At 48.3% G+C, this 22,045-nt stretch overlaps 1 protein-coding gene across 1 annotated transcript in view; it reads left to right on the top strand.

Annotated features, from left to right (window-relative positions):
• Positions 1-22,045, top strand: part of trps1 (trichorhinophalangeal syndrome I) — a 56,738-nt gene that overhangs the window by 14,569 nt on the left and 20,124 nt on the right. Inside the window, exons 3-6 of the mRNA XM_084695947.1 lie at positions 11,276-12,168; positions 14,957-16,089; positions 20,613-20,928; positions 20,980-21,297. Coding sequence (XP_084552073.1) covers positions 11,276-12,168; positions 14,957-16,089; positions 20,613-20,928; positions 20,980-21,297 — 2,660 coding nt within the window. The remainder of the gene's footprint in view (positions 1-11,275; positions 12,169-14,956; positions 16,090-20,612; positions 20,929-20,979; positions 21,298-22,045) is intronic.

Genomic DNA, 22,045 nt, shown 5'->3' with positions numbered 1-22,045 from the left:
CGCTCTCACACACACACACACACACACGCACACACACACCGCCATAAATGGCATGACACATCTTATCTCTGTGGTGCATAGTGGAGGTTTGTGGGGTTGAGTCGCTCCTTGCAGGGTGGGCTGTCCGGTGAAGCGAATCAGACGTCCCTAACTCTCACTCTCTTTGTAAGGGAATGTTCTCACTGGAGACTGTCTGCTGTCCACACACACACATACATGCCACACTTGCACGTACATGGCACACACACACACACACACACACCACACACACACACACTTGTGCAGGGCCACTCCTGTGTCTGTGAGTCAGAGCCCCACACCTCTAGGAGAACTACCCACCTTGAGGATTACCAGCCCAGAGTGATTGAGTGAGTGTGTGTCTGTGTGTGTGTGTGTGTGTGTGTGTGAAAGAGAGAGACAACTGTCAATCCTGCTGTTATGTGGATTCTGGGTGGGGTTGAAATTTATTTCTCCCCTCCCTCTCTCTCTCTCTCTCTCTCTCTCTCTCTCTCTCTCTCTCTCTCTCCCTCCCTCCCTCCCTCCCTCCTACTCTCTCCCTCCTACTCTCTCTTCCTCTATCTCTTCCCCTCTCTCTCCTTCTTCCTCTTTCTCTCCTTTTCTCTTCCATTTTTCTCCCACCTTCCCTCCCTCCCTTCTGTTTGTGGGCAAGGACAGTAGATAATCTCTGTATTCATCATATCGAAGCTCTGGATGAACCTGTCTGTCTGGTTTTTGTGTGTGTGAAGAGTTATACGTTGTTGGTTTTGATATTAGCTTTTGACGCAGACCTGCTAACCCAGTTGTACCGCAGAGCTGTGTTCCCAGCTAATCTAAACCTGCAGACTAGGATTTTCACCTAAACCTGAGATGCTAACCTAACAACTCAGCACACGCTAACCCTAAACCTGCAGACTCGTGTTCCCAGCTAAGGGTGGCCGCGCTACTTTGCTAACTCGGCTCATGGTAATGCACTCTGAGAGGGGGAGGGGCTTACAGGGTGGGGATAGCAGACCTCACTGGTTGATTTGTTGACTAGCTTGTTGGTCCTACCTTTCACATGTTCTCACACAAACACACACACACACACACACTGAGAGGAAGAGAGACTGAGGGTGCAGAAGTTGTTGAATCGCACCGTGTTAACGGTGTTGAGCAATGCAGCAGCAGGTCCCTCTCTTTCCTCTTGCTAAACGGGGGGTGTATTTTTAGTGTGTGTGCACGTGCATGTGTGTGTGTGTGTGTGTGTGTGAATGTGTGTGTGCGTGAATGTGTGAGAATGTGTGTATATATATATGTGTGTATGTGAGTGAATTTGTGTGTGTGTCTGTCTGTGTGTTTGTGCGTGTGTGAATGTGTGTGTGTGTGTGAATGTGTGTGTGTGTGTGTGTGAATGTGTGTGTGATTGTGTGTGTGTGTGTGTGTGTGTGTGCCCCAGTCCTCTGATCACAGGAAACAGGGAGGAAGCAGTTGTTCTCTGTTGTCTCCGGTTGCACCGCTAGCCTGATGGAGTGTGCTACCCCTCCCCCAGCATGCACACACACACACTCACACTCACACACACTCACACACAATGCTAGAAGCCCTTTAAACAGAAGTCCTACTACTTTTCTAACACACCTTCAAGGAGGGAGGGAGAGACATGGAGAGAGACTCGGGGTGGAAGGAAGTGTACACACACATTCACTCATACATTCTCTTTCACACACTCAGACACACATTCATACACACACCCATTCCATACATACACACATACACACACACACACACACACAGACATACACACACACACACAGACACATGGTTGGACAAGAGAAGCGTGAAAAGAGGGCGGGAGGAAGTGGAGGATAGAGGAAGGGAGAGTGGAGGGCGAGTGTAGAAGTTTATTTTGGCCTAGTCTGATCTGTTCTGGTCTGGTATAATATGGTCTGGTCTGGTATAATATGGTCTGGTCTGGTATAATATGGTCTGGTCTGGTATAATATGGTATGGTCTGGTATAATATGGTCTGGTCTGGTATAATATGGTCTGGTTTGGTATAAAATGGACTTGTCTGGTATAATATGGACTTGTCTGGTATAATATGGACTTGTCTGGTATAATATGGTCTGGTCTAGTATAATATGGACTTATCTAGTATAATATGGACTTTAGGGGTGGCAATCTTTTGGTACCTCACAATTAAATTGGAATCGATTCTTGGGGTCACAAATCGATTAAAAATTGATGAACAATTTGTTGTGATTTTTAATCAAAAACATAAAAACTAAAAAAACTAAAATAACATAAGAAAAAAAACCAACATTTACATTTGTGAATCAATGTGAATCGCTAGAAGACTGAATCTCAATTCAAATGTGAATTGATTTTTCCCCCATTCTTAATTGACTTGCCTGGTACCATATGGTCTGGTTTGGTATAATATGTCTTGGTCTGTGGTCTGACCTGATTTCGCCTGGTTTGACCTGGTCCGGTTTGGCCTGGTTTGGCCTGGTTTGACCTGGTCTGGTTTGGCCTGGTTCTGCCTGGTTTGACCTGGTCTGGTTTGGCCTGGTTTGACCTGGTCTGGCCAGTGGTCTGGTCTCAAACCTGTGTGAGTGTGTGTCGTGTGTGTTGTGGCAGACGGCATGGCGAGGTGAGGGGAGTGGTGGTTGAGGGAAGATATCTGGCTATCTGGTTGGATCCACCCCCGAGCTATCCACCCCTGTGTCGTCTGTTACTGTGGCTATGGTGGAGTTGAGACCACTCCATGTGTTTGGTGTGTGGACTGACTCGTGTGTATGTGTGTGCAGACATGAACTATAGAGGCAGACAGGTAGTTCAGAGGCAGACTGCAAGCACGGAGGCAGAAGAGACGTATGGTACAGAAGACACTCCCCAACACACCCAGGGAATTATGGGGAAGTTTGACCTCTTTCTCTCTTTCACCCCCTCCCCCCTCCCCCCCAGTCTCATGCTCCCTCTATCTATCACCATCTCTCTCTCCCCCCTCTACATATCTCCCTCTCTCAATTTAATTTAATTCAATATGCTTTATAGGCATGAATGTTCGGGTTAATCAGTGTTGCCAACGCAGTCCACAGTGAAGGGACAATACGTGCAATTATCAACACATCATAGGGAGTCAGGTGGCTGAGTGACATTGTGTCTTTGGGCAAGGCACTTCACCCTACTTGCCTGAGGGCAATGTCCCTGTATTTACTGTAAGTATAAGATAAGAACGTCTGCTAAATGTAAATATAATCATAGAACATCATGATCTATCATGAAACAGATTTAATAATGCAAAATTACAGACAATGAAGAGTTATTATAATCAATCAATGTTTAAGTTTACATGTTTTTTTTTTCTTTTGGCATGTTAAGAGATATTTCAAATATTGCCAATGCAAACATACTGTACAGTATGCATACAAACATATATACGTACATAAAACATATACATGTACATACACACATATACTGTACATTCAAATACTCTTTGCATAGTTTGAATAAAACAAGGTAAAATATTATAAATATAAAAATTATGAATAATTATACCTAGGCTGTCCATGAGGTCATGGAAAGCTGCTACATACTTTGCTGCCAAAATTGAAGAGTTAGACTTGTCTCCTAACAGGCTCTCTATTCCTCTCTCTCTCTCTCTCTCTCTCTCTCTCTCTCTCTCTCTCTCTCTCACTCACTGTTTCCACTTCTCCCTTTCTCTCTCTCACTCACTCTCTAATTTCTCTATCTCTCACCCTTTCAGTTTCTCTAATCTCTCTCTCTCTCACTCTCCCTCCCCCCCCCCCCCTCTCTCTCTCTCTCTCTCTCTCTCTCTCTCTCTCTGTGTGCCTCTGTCCAGCTGTTGGATTGTCACGTCCCAGGTGTGTGTGTGAAGCTCTAGTGGTTATTCTGGTCTGTAGAGACATCCTAATCACTGTTGCTATGACGAGGGTGACAGGTGGAGCTTGAAACCCTGTCCTGTTAAATGATGCCTGCACTGTTTGTGTATGTGTGTGTGTGTTTCTTATTAAGGGAGCTAGTCCTTATCCGACATTTAGTTTAAGGGTTATTAATTCCACAGAGACACACACTCACATACACACACACATACACACACACACACACACACACACACACACACACACACACACTCCATCTACCTTCTGAATGAGGGTTCCCATTGAGACTCATCTGTTATATATCTGTTACTGTACTCACACACCAAAGACTAATATGTTGAGGGAGGCAGGGGGTTATGTTCTAGTGTGAGAGTGTTTGAGTGTCTTTGAGTTTGTGTGAGTATTTGTGTGTGTGTGTGAGAGAGAGTGTTTGTGTTTGTGTGTGTGTTTGAGAGAGTGTGTGTGTGTGTGTGTGAGAGAGTGTGTGAATGTGTGAGTGTGTGTGTGCTTGTGATTGAGAAAGCAGCACCAAGATCTCTTTCACACACACACACACACACACACACCTGAAGACATGGACACACACACACAGAAAAATGCATTATGTGTGTCTGTGTGCGTATGTCTATGTATGTGACTGTGTGTGTGTGTGTTCCCACCCCCCTGGAGTTTATTTAATAGCTAAGTTATGAGATCTTCAGTCTGGTAATGTAGTTTTAATAATGTAGTTTTAATAACCCCCCCAAACGCCCCATCCAGACTGGCTGAACTGACCAGGCCTAAGGGGTCTGGGGGTGGGGCAGTGTCTGGCTGTGGAAAGTCTAGGGAAGGTTGAGGGGGGCATGTCTATGTGTGTGTGTGTGTGTGGGGTGGGGGTGAGAGGGGGGTGGGGGAGGGAGGGAGTATTGGAGTGTGGAGACTGAGAAGCTATCCAATGCTCCCCCCTCGCTCTGTCTCTCTCGCTACTCCCCTCCCTCTCCACCTTTCTCCCCCCTCTCCCACACTCTCCACCTCTCTCCCTGCTCTCCCTCGATCTCCCCCTCTCTATTCCCCCTCTCTCACCCCTCTCCCTTTCTCTCTCTCTCCCTTCTCTGTCTCTTCATTCCAATGGGCTTTACAAGTTTGATAGAACGAATGTTCATATTGCCAAAGCACCAGTGGACTAACAGAACTGTTTCTTATCACGGCCTTAAACATACTTATGCTTCTACACACACACACGCACACACACAAATAAAAATTAAACATGTAACATGTAATTACATTGCACAGAAATGCAGTTTACATATACATTACATTTACACATACCTATATAAATAGATACATATACACACATTCCTATACACTGAAATTCAGAAACATTCTAAAGGAACCTATTGTCAGTTTTTGCCTTGAATGTATATTTTGGTGATATGGAGGAACAAGCCTGTCTAAAGCTTTGGTATTGCTATGAGAAAGTGAAGTCCCTCCCTCCCTCCCTCCCTCCCTCCCTCCCTCCCTCCCTCCCTCCCTCCCTCCCTCCCTCCCTCCCTCCCTCCCTCCCTCCCTCCCTCCCTCCCTCCCTCCCTCCCTCCCTCCCTCCCTCCCTCCCTCCCTCCCTCCCTCCCCTCCTCTATCTCTGTCTCTCTCGCTCTCCCGTGTTTCTCTCTCTCTCTCTCTCCCTTAGTCTCTCCCTTCCGTATCCCCCCCCCCACCTCAGAGGTGATGTAACAGGACACACTAACTCAGCCTGACATTTAAGATGACATATTATGAATGGCGTCTTAAAGATGAGCCTCAATTTGTGTGTGTGAGTGTGTGTGTGTGTATGCGTGTGAGAGTGTGTTTGTGTGTGAGTGCATAATGTGGGATGGAAAAACTGCTATAAAATAGTTTTCCTTAGAAATACAATACCTAGACTTCCAGGATAAGGATGCGAAAAGAATAATGGATCAAAGAGAGAGGGAGAGAAAGAGAGAGGGAGGGAGATAATGTTGAATGAGTCAACCCCGGTATGGGCAGAAGACAATGTGACAAGTGATGCGACGGCGCTGTGAAATACGCACCTCTGATCCCTTTATACACCTTTTTGACTTGCCATATTATCATCATATTTGTTTACACACTTCTTGGAAGTCATTGTATTTCGTTTTTACAGAATTTAGTATATGTTCGTGTATTTTCTTCAATTTAAAATGGCTTTGGCAGCAATGCTCTCTCATTCATGCCAATGAAGCACTATTGAATTGAGAGAGAGAGAAACAGAGAGAGAGGGGGGGGCTGAGAGAGAGAGAGAGAGAGAGAGAGGGGGGGGGCTGGAGAGAGAGAGAGAGAGAGAGAGAGAGAGAGAGAGAGAGAGAGAGGGGGGGGGCTGAGAAGAGAGAGAGAGAGAGAGGGGGGGGGGCTGAGAGAGAGAGAGAGAGGGGGGGGGGCTGAGAGAGAGAGAGAGAGAGAGAGAGAGAGAGAGAGAGAGAGAGAGCCTGAGGGAGTCATATACTCTGTATTCAGACCTGTCCTCCTCCCCCCTCCTCCCTGCTCACTCGCTTTTTAATTAAGGAAATTGATCGTCCCTCCTCTTCTAAAGCCATTTGATACTTTATTAGGAAGTTTTTCAGCAGGCACAATAACAAGATGGAATACAGACATGAGAAAGAGAGAGAAGGAAGGATAGAGAGAGCAGAGGGAGAGAGGGACAGAGTAAGAGAGAGAGAGAGGGAAAATGAGAAAGAGAGGGAGAAAAACTTGTGTTGCAATATTTGTATTGGTGTATATGATGAGCCTGTCTGTGCGTGTGTGTGCGTGTGCGTGCGTGTGTGTGTGTACGTGTGTGTGTGTGTGTGTTTTGGTTGTGTCTCATCTCTGGTCTAATGTGACGGTACGCCACATTAAAGATGGAACACTACTCTCCTTTATAGCTAGAGACATTACACACCTGTCATGGAGAGGCAGGGAGTGTGTTTGTGTGTGTGTCTGTCTGTGTGTGCATCTCAGACTGCTTCTCCTAGACAGAAACTGCTCTGTATAATCCCAAATTACTTTACAGCCTAAATGAGGAAATTACTTTTTCCTCTCTGTCTCTCTCTCTCTCTCTCTCTCCCTCTCTCTGTGTTTCTTCCTCTCTCTCTCCCTCTCTCTCTGTTTCTTCCTCTCTCTCTCTCTTTCTCTCTCTCTCAGCCCCCCCCCCTCTCTCTCTCTCTCTCTCTCTCTCCCTCTCTCTCTCTCTCTCTCTCTCTCTCTCTCTCTCCCTCCCTCTCTCTCTCTCTCTCTCTCTCTCTCTCTCTCTCTCTCTCTCTGTTTCTTCCTCTCTCTCTCCCTCTCTCTCTCTCCCTCCCTCTCTCTCTCTCTCTCTCTCTCTCTCTCTCTCTCTGTTTCTTCCTCTCTCTCTCCCTCTCTCTCTGTTTCTTCCTCTCTCTCTACCTCTCTCTTTATTTCTCTCTCTCACACATATCAGTTCAGGATTTATTGGCATGAAACACAGTGAGTTGAAAATTAAACACTGAAAAAAACTATATAAAAATACATATTATTATTAGATATGTATGTATGTATGTATATATATATATATATATATATATATATATATATTCATAATGATATCATATATAAGTTATATATAGTAGGGATGGTAAAACCTAATAGTTTGCATCAGTACACCAGCCCAAAGGTTCACGATGCGATTGCCCAACTAAAAAATAGTGTTTTGGATAACATTTGGTAGGATTTGTAACATTTTTGCATTGGTTCAGTTTGAGGAGGCCCTGTGCCTTTATTACCATGGTCAAGTCTCTGGGCCGTTCCTCACACGTCTGTGTCCTGTGAGGTCACACAGACTCTCCTGGAGGAGGAAGAGCTACATGTGTCCTGTCTGGTCACACAGACTCTCCTGGAGGAGGAAGAGCTACACGTTCCACCAGATTAGTGCAAATCACTTGTTTGGCAACACCTTTTGTTTTCAAGACAAGAGTTTTTGACAAGACGCAGCCAATTCCATACATCTGCTTTGTAGTGGAGGCCCTGTCCCGTTTATTTAGAAAGGTGATCAGGACGATACAGATGCTTTGCCACTCTAAAGTGCACAGGCAGCACGACTCACTCAAGGACCCTCCACTGGTTATTTCCCTTCGTGTAGAAAGGGCACCACAGCTTTGTGCTCACTGCTGAGGCAGCCTACCTGCTGGAAGTCCAACACGTCTGTCTGCTGGCTGGAGCTCAGACACAAAGTACCATCCTTCTGATGTGAACCCTGAACATCCTCGCATGGTTTAACTGGTAACTGTGTGAGGTGCTATAGAAGTGTAAGTGGAGAAGAAGGACTGGTTTAAGATCCGCAAGGTCCAGGCCTGGTTTTGTAATCGCTTGTCATAGACCTTTTTTGCACCACAAAGGATGTGGGAAAAGGCTAAATGTTTTTTTTTCGAAGTCAAAATGAAACATCCGAAATGAGAGGCTGACGGTAGAGGTGAGGTACAAGAAAAGGGCACGCGCTATTCGCTGTCTGCTTAAGAACCAAATAAATACAATCTGAACTATCGCTTTGCACCGAATTGAATTGCACGGCAGCATATTACTTTGCATCTCATCGCACAGTGTGGATATGGCGCTGTGTCAGATCTTGTCAAATTGCACAGCATTGTAATAGGGGGGAATCATATCACATCAATAGCTGCTTGTATTGGATCTTTGGCACGCATCGAGTTGTGTGTCGCATCAGCCTCAGTGATGGAGATGCATATCCCTGATATGTAAACAATACAAATAAAGTGAAAAGTGTCCAAATAAAACATGAAACTAGGATATGTGTAAAAGTGTAAAAGCACTATATAAAAGGTCATTCAAAAAACGAAATACACAGACATCAATATCTGTCTCTTTTCTCTCTCAAATAAATAACATACATTTGGAAATGTATTTAGGAAAGAGGCTAACAGTGTATACAGGATACACAACATGTATGTACAGTATAAATATAAATTAACAATGTATAAAACAAGATATTGTCCTAACTAAATACATAAATAGTTAATCTATGATCGATCTCAACATTTGTCATGTTTGATGGATTTGTATTGCTGAAATGGTATCAAGCCGTCACATATTGTGCTGCTATCGTTCAGGACATATCACCCTCACCTGGCATCAAGAGTAACTGCTTGATACAGGAGAGGAAGGCGAAACTGTGCATGGATTTGATGGATTTTGGATAGTATAGATCTCTTAGTTGTTTAATAGACTGGGCATTTGCATAGCAAATTTGTATCTGTTTAAATGTAGTTTGTGTCACAGTTTACAGAGCCTCTCATTTGTTGGGACCTTTTTTCATTTGCAGGCTGTGATCCTATACTCATATTTATGTCTGTATTGATCTTTTTCTTTTGTATACTGTATGAGCAGGTGATTTGATAGTTGGGGTTTTCAGTTTAAAAGTGTATCGCAACGTACTTGGATTTTGATCTTGGAATTCATTTCTCCAGTTTTCAATATATTTCTTTTTAGTGGGATTCGGGGTGGTAGACGGTGTCTATGGTCCCGTTTGCCCACTCGTGAGCGTCAGAGCCAGCTGAACGAGGGGAGCCTTCTCTCTCCACGTGTGGTTGTATATTACAGTGGTATATGTTTCATTTCTTGTTGGTCAGCCTGTTGAAGAGAACAGAACTTTACTACTCTTTAAAAAATCTAATGTATCCAGATTGAGAACCAACCCCTTTTCTGCTCTTTTTGAATGTAGATATTTAATGAGGTTAGTCAGAGTAGACTCTTCATTTGGTTCAGAGTTTCCCGCAGAAAATGTGTTAGTTAAGGTGGTAGGGTGGGGTTTGCCGTCAAACCTGTGTGTGTGTGGGGGGGTTACGATTGTTACGACGTAGTTAGGGGGAGTCAGGTGGCTGAGCGGTTATGGAATCGGGCTAGTAATCAGAAGGTTGCCAGATCGATTCCTGGCCGTGCCAACTGACGTTGTGTCCTTGGGCAAGGCACTTCACCCTACTTGCCTCGGGGGGAATGTCCCTGTACTTACTGTAAGTCGCTTTGGATAAGAGCGTCTGCTAAATGACTAAATGTAAATGTAAATGTAGTTAAGGCGGCAGGCGTGTGTTGCTTAGGCAATGATTCAGTGAGAATCACTGTTGACTCAGAACGCTTTTTGTTTTTGATCAAGCACACATTTTTTTTAATTTTCCGATATTACATTTTTGGGAAATTGCTTCATTATTGGGTGCGACAAGGATCCCCAAAATGTTTTGTATTCTCAGAGGCCAGGGATGGAGTCAAAGTCCCGTCTGGAATTATTGTCACCTCTGCTTTGTTTAGAGCCAGCAGAAACCCTGTTGTGTGCTATGTCTTTGTAGGCACATTTCAATCTTTTTTCCTGCAATCTGAATTCCTTTTGGAATTTAACAGTTGAGGTATTTTCGCAGTTGACAGTTTCTGAAAGCATTCCTCAACCAGTAATAAAGCCTCTTTCAGCACTTGTGGTGCAGCTGAAAGGTTGACAAGGTCATCAATGTAGAGTAGGTCTTTCAGCTCTGGTACGTAGTGAAGCCAAGAGATGCAGACTGGTCTAGTGCCAGTGCCAGATCGATTATATTTATCTTAGATAGTGTTGGACTTGGAATTACATCCTTGACGTACTCGCGGCCTTGAGTGAGGTATTCTGAGGTTCTTTTGTTCCCAATTATCACAGCACATTTATTATTAGTCTAGTATAAATCTTAGTGTGTTAAGTATAATGATAAAAAAAATATCATATTTATATACACTCGTTCTCTCTTTCTCTCTCTCTTCCAACCACTGGGTTATTTTTGTTTAGTTTTTCGTTTGTCATCTTTTTCATTTGGACTGAGATTCTGCATCGATATGAGTAAGTAGGCTCCTAACGTCCAGTGTGGTGCAGCTGATTGCTTACTTGCAGTTTTGCCGCAATCCTTTTCGGTCTCTCACTCTCTCTCTACCCCCTCCCTCCCTCATTCTCTTTTTTTTTTTCTCTCACACACAACCAATCCAAACACACACACACACACACATTTCACCAGTTCAGTTCAGTTGAAGCTGACAGTGATGGGGATGAGGGTGATGACGATGCTGAAGCTGGTGATGAGGAAGATGACACCGCACTGTGTCTAGAACGTCACAATAACACAACGTGTCTCAGGAAGAGCGTGCATGGGAGAGAGGCAGGGAGGCAGAGAGATGCAAAGAGAGAGAAATCTAGAGGCGGATACAGAGAGAAAGAGAAGCAGTATTTATTTGATCCAGGCCTGTCATGGACTTACCACTCTTCTTAATCTTTGTTCTGCAAGTGGGTGCCCGTGTGTGTGTGTGTGATGTACTGTAAATGAAAAGTCTGTCTCTCTCCCTCTCTCTCTCTCTCTCTCTCTCTCTCTCTCTCTCTCTCTCTCTCTCTCTCTCTCTCTCAGCCATGGTGAGGAAGAAGAATCCCCCGTTGAGGAGTGTGGGAGGAGATGAGGAGAGCCTGGGTGGAGGAGGAGGAGGCGAGGAGGAGGAGGAGGAGGGCGAGGCGCTGGCGGCCGAGGCCACGGGGCCGGAGGGGGAGGAGCTCGGGGACGGGAGCCGGGCGGGGAAGCGCCGCCGGACGTCTGAGCGTGGCCACGCCCACCTCCCCGCCCCGGAGCCCGACGACCCGCCCCGGCACGCACTCCCGCGCCGGGGGGGGGGAGGCAGGGGCGTGGTGGCGACGGGCGCGGGTAACCGGGCGGGCTCCGACTACCACGGCAACCACAGGAAAGGAGGCGGCGCTCTGGGCGACGTGACGGACTGCGAGCGCTCCCCGTCTCCCCCCGGATCAGAACCAGAGGAGGCCGGCCCGGGGGGAGGAGGGGGGGTCATCGTGCTCCAGGGTTGCCCCAGCAACGGGGAGGAGAGAGGTCGGAGTCCCGGAGGGGAGGCAGAGCTGGGGGAGGGGCTAGCCCCACTCCACCCCCTCCACCCTCACCGGACCAATCAGGAGACGGTCAGCCCCACGGGGGCGGAGTTGGGCTCGGCCCCGCCCCCGTCCCCCAAGCTCCAGGACTTTAAGTGCAACGTCTGCGGCTACGGTTACTACGGCAACGACCCCGCCGACCTCATCAAGCACTTCCGGAAGTACCACCTGGGTCTCCACAACCGCACGCGTCAGGACGCCACGCTGGACTCTCGGATCCTGGCCATGCACAACATGGCCGCCCTCTCGCCCCCCCCCTCCCTGCTGGGGGGCTGGGGAGACCGCGCCCCCACCGCCCCCCCCAGCGCCACCCAGCCCGACAACGGGGCCTCACGGCCGGCACTGCTCAACGGGACGTACGATGTGCAGGTACGCGTACACACACACACACACACCTGTACACACACACACACACCTGTACACACACACACACCCGTACACACACACCAGGATGTACAGGTATACACACACCTACAGCGGACAGGTACGCACACGCATCATTGGGAACACATCACACCCTCAGTCAGTCCCTGCTTGAGTCCTTGGTTCATAAGGACATAACTGCTCGCTCATGTGGTGACTGTGTTGCAGCTCTGAGCTGAAAGGGTTTCAGACTGTAATAATGTAGCCGCACGCAGCCAAAGTATGAAGGGCTTATAGTATATAACTCTAAACTACTTACTGTTTACAGCAGTACACTGCAAAATGTAAGTACTGTATGCAACTAAATATAATTCAGTATGGAATTTAAACCGCTAGTGAGTGTAATATTTGTTATTAAATTGTTAATTGATGGTTAATATCCTGTGTTTTGATCCTTTGTACTGGGTTAGAATCACAGCTTGTAAAACTGTTCCTCATCTGTGATAGTTATTGGTGTTCTCAAGCTGCAAGTCGTTTGTCAAAAAGCTCAAACCGTTTAGCCGAGTTTAGTGTGCGAGTGTTTGAGTGTGTGTGTGTGTGTCTATGAATGTGAGTGTGTGTATGTGTGTGTGGAACTGAAGGTTTATAGCAGAAGAGTTGGACAGGAGCCAGACATGGAAGCCTCGTGTTCAGAAGCTCAGCTACACTTTACATGAAGGGCAGACTGAGAGAGAGATAGAGGGAAGAACAGAGAGAGAGAGATGGAGGGACGAGGAGAGAGAGATGGAGGGACGAGGAGAGAGAGATGGAGGGACGAGGAGAGAGAGATGGAGGGACGAGGAGAGAGAGATGGAAAGAGGAGGAGAAAATGTTAACCAATGAGAACCATTAGGCATCTGAAAACTGTGTTTGAAAAACAACAGACCTCACTCAAGGCTGCAAGGCTGGATATGACACTATTGAAACAGGCAACAATTTACAGTAATGTTACATTAACTACCATGTAACGGCGAAGCAACACTTTACATTAAGGTTGCATTAACCACCACTACATTGTACAACATTTAGAAAGGGGGGGAGAGCAAGGAGAGGAGAGTAGGGGAGAGGAGAGGAAGGAAAGGAGTGAAGGGGAGAGGAGAGGAGGGGAGGGGAGGGGAAAGGAAAGACAGGAGAGAAGTGTAGAGGAAGGAGAGGAGAGAAGGGGAGAGGAAGGAGAGGAGAGAAGAGGAGAGGAAGGAGAGGAGAGGAGGGGAGAGTAGGAGAGAAGAGGAAATTAGAGGAGAGAAGGAGAGTTGCCAGTAATTCTGTACCACGGCCCGGTACATTCTCCTCCAGATCCTCAGCTCTGCCTCTCGGACCAGTCTCTGTGGGGCAGATGGTGTCACCTAGGCAACCCCAGTAACCCCTGCCCCCTCCCCCCATCTAGGAGCATTACCGGCAGAAAGGCAGAAAAAGAAAGTGTTCCCTCCCCTGGTGGAATTTTCCATGCAGTAATTCGCTAGGCTGTCTCATTAGCCAATGGGAGGGGAGGAAAAAGAGTGCAGGGGCTGTACAGGGAGCCAATACAAACAAAGCGGGGGCGGGGTCCAAACCAGAGGTAATGGCCAGATGTCCCACACCATTATCTCAACTACTCTCTACCTCCCTCTGTCTCTCTCTCTTTAACTCTGTCTCTTTACCTCTGTCTCTTTCTTCACATCTGTCTCTCTGTACCTCTCTGTCTCTCTCTCTTTACCTCTCTGTGTCTCTCTTTACCTCTCTGTCTCTCTCTTTACCTATCTCTCTCTCTACCTCTGTCTCTCTCTTTACCTCTCTGTCTCTCTCTTTACCTATCTCTCTCTCTACCTCTGTCTCTCTCTTTACCTCTATGTTTCTCTCTCTCTCTACCTCTTTCTGTCTCTCTATCTTTACCCCTGTCTCTGTCTCAACCTCTCTGTCTCTCTCTTTACCTCTCTACCTCTCTCTGTCTCTCTCGTCTGTGGAGCGTGCGCATGCCACCTCTAAGGTTAGCACAGCAGAATAGTGGAGCGCTCAATGTCAGCAACACACACACACACACACACACACACTACACACATCTACACTTTCATCCACAGAAATACACACACGGCCACATCCAAACCCCACCAGCTTCTATACACAAACAACCCTGTGCTCTGCCTGGATAAGAATAAATCATATTTATTTAAATGTTCTCATTTCATACGCAACTTGATGTAACCGGCCGTAACAGCCAGACGTATAATAATATAATATAGTATAATATAATATAATAATGGTTAAGAGTGTCTGGTGTGGTCCAGCAGTGACATCATCACGGCTTGGAACCTTCTGGTCTAGTAATTCTCCACAACCTCTCACAATGAACTGACCAACTCCTGTCTGTCTGTCTACCTGTCTGCCTTTCTCCATGCCTCACTCGGCCTCACACCCTGTCTGTCTGTATGTCTGCCTTTATCCCTGCATCACTATGTGCCTCACTACCTGTCTGTCTGTCTGTCTACCTTTACGTATACCTGTCTGTCTGCATGTATGCCTGCCTTTCTGTCTACCGGTCTGTCTCTTTCCTTGCCTCTCAACCTGTCTGTCTCCATACCTGTATCTCTCTATTACTGTATGTCTGCCTGTCTGTGTATTTACCTACTTGTCTGCCTACCTTTCTGCCTACTTGCCTCTCTCCAGGTCTGTCTGCCCGTCTACATGTCTGACTGTATACCTGTCTGCGTCTCTGTCTGTCTACGTGTCTGCCTACCTGTCTGCCTATCTGCTTACCTACCTGTCTGTCTGTGTGCAGGTGATGCTGGGAGGAACTCTGATAGGCATCGGTCGTAAGACTCCAGACTGCCAAGGAAACACCAAGTACTTCCGCTGCAAGTTCTGCAACTTCACCTACATGGCCAGCTCCCCCCACGACCTGGAACAGCACTTCCTGTCCTCGCACCCCAACAAGATGAAGACCATGCCCCCTCCAGCCTCAAGCCACGCCCCCGGCGACAAGCCCTCCAACGAGAGCCGCAAAGGGAACTGCGTCCTGCGAGGAGGCGTGGCCTCCGAAGGGCCGGAGTCTGGGAAGCTGGCCGCCCGCGTGGCGGTGAGGGCGGACGACGATTCGCTGGCCGGGTATTCCGTCCCCATCCGCTCCTCCTCCGCTGCTGATTCGCCGGGCTGGGAGGGCGGGGCGGAGCCCGGAGGAACGGCGGCGTATTACTGGTGTAAATACTGCAGCTTCAGCTGCGAGGCGAGCGGACCCCAGCGCCTGCTGGAGCACTACGAGCAGAGACACTCCCAGACCAGCGGGGGCACTGTGGGGGCGGAGGGAGCCGACCAGCAAGACCCGCGAAGCAGAGAGACGGAGCGCGACGCGGAGCGCGACGCGCCCGGCAGCAACACGGGACGCAGGAAAGACAAGGGAGGTGGGGGGGGAGGCGAGACGGCCGAGACGGTCGTCACCAGCTACAACTGCCAGTTCTGCGACTTCCGCTACTCCATGACTCACCGGTCCGAGGTGATTGTGGTGGCGCCGCTGCTGCGCCACTACCAGAAGGCCCACGCCATCCACCGGTGCACCATCAAGCACTGCCCCTTCTGCCCCAGGGGCCTCTGCTCCCCCGACAGCCACCTAGGGGAGATCTCCTACCCCTTCGCCTGCCGCAAGCTCTCCTGCCCCCCCTGCTCCCTCCTCCTGCCACCCGGGGCCCCCCCGGCGCCCCCCTCCCCTCCCAGTGCCGTCAGGCACCTGTGCGACCTTTGCCCCTTTGTGACCTCCGACATCGACCTCCTCCTGGTGCACTACGACGCCAGCCACGCCCAGGTCCCGGGCGGCGCCCCGGACGTCAAACCCGAGGCGGGGGAGGCGAGGGGGGAGAACGCCTGCACCAAGTGCCACTTCATCACGGACGTGGAGGAGGAGATCTTCCGACACTACAGGTAAGGAGAACGTGCGTGCGGAACACGAGAGCAGCTGTTTGGAGGGCAGGGAAGGAAACGGCGGTTGGCAACAGGAGGACATCTGTTCAGAGCAGGAGAACATGCTTAGAACAGGAGACCTCGTGTTTGAAGCGGAGAACGTCTGCTTGGAACAGGAGAACACATGTTTAGAATAGGAGGACATCTGTTTAGAGCAGGAGAACATGCTTAGAACAGGAGACCTCGTGTTTGAAGCGGAGAACGTCTGCTTGGAACAGGAGAACACATGTTTAGAATAGGAGGACATCTGTTTAGAGCAGGAGAACATGCTTAGAACAGGAGACCTCGTGTTTGAAGCGGAGAACGTCTGCTTGGAACAGGAGAACACATGTTTAGAATAGGAGGACATCTGTTTACAGCAGGAGAACATGCTTAGAACAGGAGACCTCGTGTTTGAAGCGGAGAACGTCTGCTTGGAACAGGAGAACATGTTTCGGATAGTAGAGCAACGGCTCCTGAGGGGCTACAGAGCACTTGAGAATGTTTGTTTAGAACAATATAACATGTGTTCAGAATGATAGAAAGTCTGTTTTGGATAGGAGAGATGAAGAGAGCGTGTACTTTGGACAATAGTACGTCTGGTTAGAACCGGAGAACATCTCTTTAGAACCAAATCATGTCTGTTTAGAACAGTAGAATGTTAGAACACGGAAATGGAATCATAAAACCACAGGGATGAACAGTAAAGCACTCGTCTTTTATGAACGGAATATTACCCCAAAACATCTTGAAGTCAATTTTTGGAACATTCAAATATTCGATTAGGTCAGCTGGACCAATTTTGTCTGACATTTATTTTTAACATAGTTGTCAAACGTAATTGTCTAACAAAGCTGTTTAACAGAGTGGTCTGTCATAGTTGTCTAACATCCTTGTTTAACACAGTCAGGTAACACAATTGTCAAACATAGTTGTTTAACATATTTATTTTTCATAGTTGCGTAGTCCTAGTTGTCTAACATGGATGTGTAACATGCTTGTGTGTATTGTTTGTAGTCTCCGCCGTGGTAATGAGTCAACAACACTGACAGTATTAGGCCGTGATGTGGAGTAAGTGAAGGCAGACAGCACTAATAGAACACAGATGCTCCTCAGCTTCATATACTCTGTCACAGGATTCAGACAACCAGCCCTCTCCTGTCTGTGTGTGTGTGTGTTAGAAGGAGTGCTGTAGCTATGGAAAATCCCTCTTCGGTAGCCTGTTTCATAAACACTGCCTCAGACTCAGTAGCCCTCTCCCTCCCTCCCTCCCTCCCTCCCTCCCTCCCTCCCTCCCTCCCTCCCTCCCTCCCTCCCTCCCTCCCTCCCTCCCTCCCTCCCTCCCTCCCTCCCTCCCTCCCTCCCTCCCTCCCTCCCTCCCTCCCTCCCTCCCTCCCTCCCTCCCTCTCTCTCTCTTTCTCTCTCTCTCTCTCTCTCTCTCTCCCTCCCTCCCTCTCTCTCTCTCTCTCTCTCTCTCTCTCTCTCTCTCTCTCTCTCCCTCTCCCTCTCTCTCTCTCCCTCTCTCTCTCTCTCTCTCTCCCTCTCTCTCTCTCTCTCTCTCTCTGTATCTGTATCTCTCTCTCGATTTCTATCTCGCCCTCTCTCTTTCTTGCCCTCTACATAAGTTATCATTTACCAGGGTTTTCCTGTTCTGTTTCTGGAGTGTGTGACTGCCCACACGGTATATGTGGAGTGTGTGTGTAGGTATGGATGTATGCGGGTATGTATTCGGGGGTGTGTGGAGTGTGTGTGTGTGTGGGTGGGGGAGGGGGGGGGGGGTAGAAAGGGAAAAGTAGATTGAAGTGACAAACCAGTCTGAGAAAATGAGTTTTAGTATGATGTTGTTGTTTTCTTGCAGATGCTAGTGGAGCTGAACGTGACTAGAGTACAACTCTCCTTTCCCTTCCTCTCCTCCTCCTCTCCTCCTTTCCTCCTCTCATCTCCCTCCTCTCCTCTTCTCTCTCTCCACTCCTCCTGTCCTCTCCTCTTCCCCCTCCCTCCCTCCCTCCCTCCCTCGTTCCTCACCTCTCTTATCCCTCCCCCTTTCCACACCTCTCCTCTCCTTCCTCAGTACAGGAAAACAGCTCTTTATTGATTTGGAGCTGAGGTCTGCTTGATTCCTCAGTGTGAGCTGTGCCAGTGGCAGGGCAGAGTGGCCCTGATTTGTCTTTTATGAAATGAAACTCCCTTAGCTCTGCGCTGTTGGAATGGCTTAATACAGCACTCTGCGAGAAGCAGCTTAGCAAGTGCGTGCGTGTGCGAGTCTGGTTGTGTGTGTGTTAGTGTTTGTGTGTGTTTGTGTTGTGTGTGTGTGTGAGAGAGTGAGTGTGGGGGTGTGCGTGTGTGTGCGTGCGTGTGTGTGTGTGTGTGAGCATTAAGTGAATCACCAAAGTATGACAGACAAAACTCCAGACTCCCACTCTGACATCAGACAGGAAATGAAACAAGCGTGACTGCTCCTCTTTCCGCTGGTCTCCTCATTTTCTCCCTGGTCTCTCTCTATGGTCTCTCGGGTGTCTCTTGTCTCGTCTTCCTCTCTGGGCTCTCTGGTCTCTCTCTGACGTCTCTGGTCGTACTGGTCTACACCTTGGGCTACCGATGGTGGTCTCCATATGTTGAGTCTCGATCTCCCTCTTACGCAGCTTACAAACAACAGTGACCTTCAGACCACACAGGGAATCGACACGATCAAATCATTACATTATTCTCTAAAGTTTTAATGAAGTACAGCATATATCAATAGTTTGCTTAATGCTGTTGTTTGCAATTGTTTCCCAATGAATGCAGATTCAGCTCTGGATCTGAGCTGGAGCCCTGGTACATTTTTATTCATTCGTCTGTATTTTTCTCTACGCAAAATGTCAATTTTTTAATTAAAATAATTACAGTTTGTTAAATAGGGCACCACTTGTTTACATAGACACATATTATACATCGGCATCAACTCGTTTACGCAGACATATCTTATACATTTTCATAGATTTCCATGATCTCCCTTTTTTCGCTCTCCCACGCACATATATTGATGTTATGAGGCTGTGTGTTTGTGCCGGTGTGTCTGTGTGTGTCTGTGTGTGTCTGTGTGTGTGTGTCTGTGTGTGTGTGTTTGTTAAAGACGTCTGTGTTCACTGGATCTAAGGATTCCCATTTTTTTTGTTATCTTGTTTTTTTTCTTCTTTTTGCCCGATACAGAGAACTGTGTTTATATCTCTAGAAACTGTTTCTTGAGAAATCCTATTTTTTGAATGTGCTTAGAAACTCCATTTCTATGCTCAGGAGGGTCTTTTCTGGGTTCCATCAGAGAGGAGCGGGAAGAAGCTGTTAGTGAGAGACTTTGTAACAGGATAATGTGCGTGTATGTGTGTGTTCGTGTGTTTGTGTGTGCATGTGTTTACTTGTGCGTGTGTGTACCTGCGTGTATGTTCACGGTTAAATGTGCGTGCGTGTGCATGCGTTTTCACACGTGGACATGTGTGTGCATGCGTGTGTGTACGTGAGTGTGGTGTGTGTGTGTGTGTGAAGCCAGAAGCAGCCTTCTCAGGTTGCAGTTGAGTCCATTTGTTCTCATAAAGCTGTAATTGAGTTTGTATGTAGCTACCTCTCTGTCTGCACTGCAGTATACTGAGCAGAAAGACTGTGTGTGTGTGTGTGTGTGTCTGAGAAAGGGGCCGCTGCTTCTGTGTTCAGCGTCTGGAAACAGTTTGAAGAGCAGACAGACACACACACACACCTTATCACACGCCCACACCAGACCAGAGATGCAGCAGTGCTTGTCATGATCCCATTCAGACCGGTAGGGAAGACATGTTGATCCTGAACTGCTTCATGTACCAGCAGGGTGAGGGTGACCACCAGCTGGGTTATTAACATGCATTAGCTGAGCAGCTCTGTCTCAAACGGATATTTCAGTGTGTGTGCGTGCGTGCGTGTGTGTGTTTGAGTGTGTGCGTGTGTGTGTGTGTTTGGTCAGGAAATCAGATTAGACAGAGACTGGCACCTTCTGCTCTATATAACAATGTATGTATTCATGGTGTGGCTGTGTGTCTGTGTGTGTGTGTGTGTGTGTAGGTATTTCTTTAAGGCGGGCTGGGTACATTTGACATTTAGCAGATGGTTTTATGCAAATAGAAAGATTAGATAGATTTATGCATGTAGAAAGTCCAGCAGAAAGCATCAAGAATCAGAAGGAGCATAGTTCTAACAGTCTTACAGTGGTCCGACTAATGGCACCGTTTGTATTTACCAGGCACAGTGCAAAGTAACTTTAGCTACCAGGCACGGTTCAGCAATGATAGCATCAACAGCAGTGCAACAACGATGCAATTTTTCAAGTACAAATAGTTATGTTATTCACATGTGAAGGCATATATTTGATCATTGCGCTCTACTCACCTACCACTGTCCCCTCCCTCCCTCCCCCTATCCTATCCACTCCCCTCCCCCATATCCCCTCCCCCATATCCCCTCCCCCATATCCCATATCCCCTCCCCTATATCCTACCCAGGCGTGTCCACGGCTGTTATCGTTGTCGCCGTTGCACCTTCACCGCCCCGGACAGCGCCGCCCTGCTGGAGCACTTCAACTCCGCCCACTGCCGAGACTCCGCCCCCAGCCCCGCCTCCCTGGCGGCCCCCACCAACGGCTGCTCGGCGCCCTCCACGCTGAGCATCAAGGAGGAGAGCAAGGGCGACCTGCGCCTCTGCAGCCCGCTGCCCCCCGAGAGGGCGGCGGAGGGCGGGGGAGGGGAGGGCCTGGGCGCGGTGAAGAGCGAGACCCTGGACGAGAAGGAGGCCCTAAGAGGCGGCGGCTGGCTGCTGGAGGCCAGGGGGGGGGGAGGAGCGAGGGGGGAGAAGGGGGGAGAAGGCGACCAGGTGCACAGCCTCCTGTGGCTGCCCAAGTTGGGGGCGGGGCTAGGGGCGGGGAGGGGCTCCGGGTCGGGGGAGGGGCTCCGTGGAAGCCCCACCCTCTTCCCCCAGGGTGCACTTGGCCTGCTCAATGCCGTGGCAGCCAATACGGAGCCGGCGCAGCAGAGGAAGGGCGTGGCCAGTGTGTCGGGGGCGGGACTTTTCGGGCTGGCGTGTGATTCCAAGGCGTTCCTCCAGGGGGCGCCAGAGAAGACGAGCCAGCAGAACCAGACCTACTCTGCAGAGAGCAAGACCACCAAGGAGGAGTCCCAGTCACTGCTACGGGTAAGCACATTCCTCCTTGCTCTTTACCTCACCTCTTATCTCCTTAGCTGATGTCCTACCTCCGAAGTTCACTTCCCAGCTCTTGACCTCACTTCCCAATCTTTATCTCACCTCCTAACTCCTTACCTCATGTCCTTGCTCCTTACCTCACATCCTGCCTCCTTATCTCACTTCCTAGCTCCTTAATCCACCTCCTTACCTTACCTCATCTCCTTACCTCACTTCCTAATGCCTTACCTCACCTCCTTACCTCCCTTCAAATCTCCTTACCTCACCTGTAAAATCCTATACTCTAATCCAAAACCCTTCACTTCTACTCTGGACACAAACACACACTCATCCTTACATATGCACACACACACACACGCACACACTTGCAATTGTGTCCAGCACCAGTACATCAACAGACAGCAGGTAAGATTTCAGGGGATGAACTAGTCAGGATGGGTATGTGTGTATGTGTGTTTCAGTATTTGTGTGTGTTCCATTATATTATTCCCAGCATCACTGATTTGGTCTCTTTTCCACAACTGTGACATCATATCCTGTTCCTACGCTTGTGCTACCAAGGAAACTGGCTCCAAACCCACACGGTTCACTCACTTCCTGCTTAAACAGCCACCCAGAATGCATCACTGTCTGATGGAACCAATTGGTTAAAAGATATTTGGATTCTGATTCTGAACTGGCTTGAGGACGAGCTGTAGGAAGAATCAATCTGAGTGTGTAAGTGAGAGTGTGTTTGAGA

Source organism: Hypomesus nipponensis, chromosome 4, assembly GCF_054491055.1.
Source record: "Hypomesus nipponensis isolate SF chromosome 4, ASM5449105v1, whole genome shotgun sequence".
Lineage (NCBI taxonomy): Eukaryota > Metazoa > Chordata > Actinopteri > Osmeriformes > Osmeridae > Hypomesus > Hypomesus nipponensis.
Note: the sequence above shows the minus strand (reverse complement) of the source record. Positions and strands in the feature narration are given on the sequence as shown.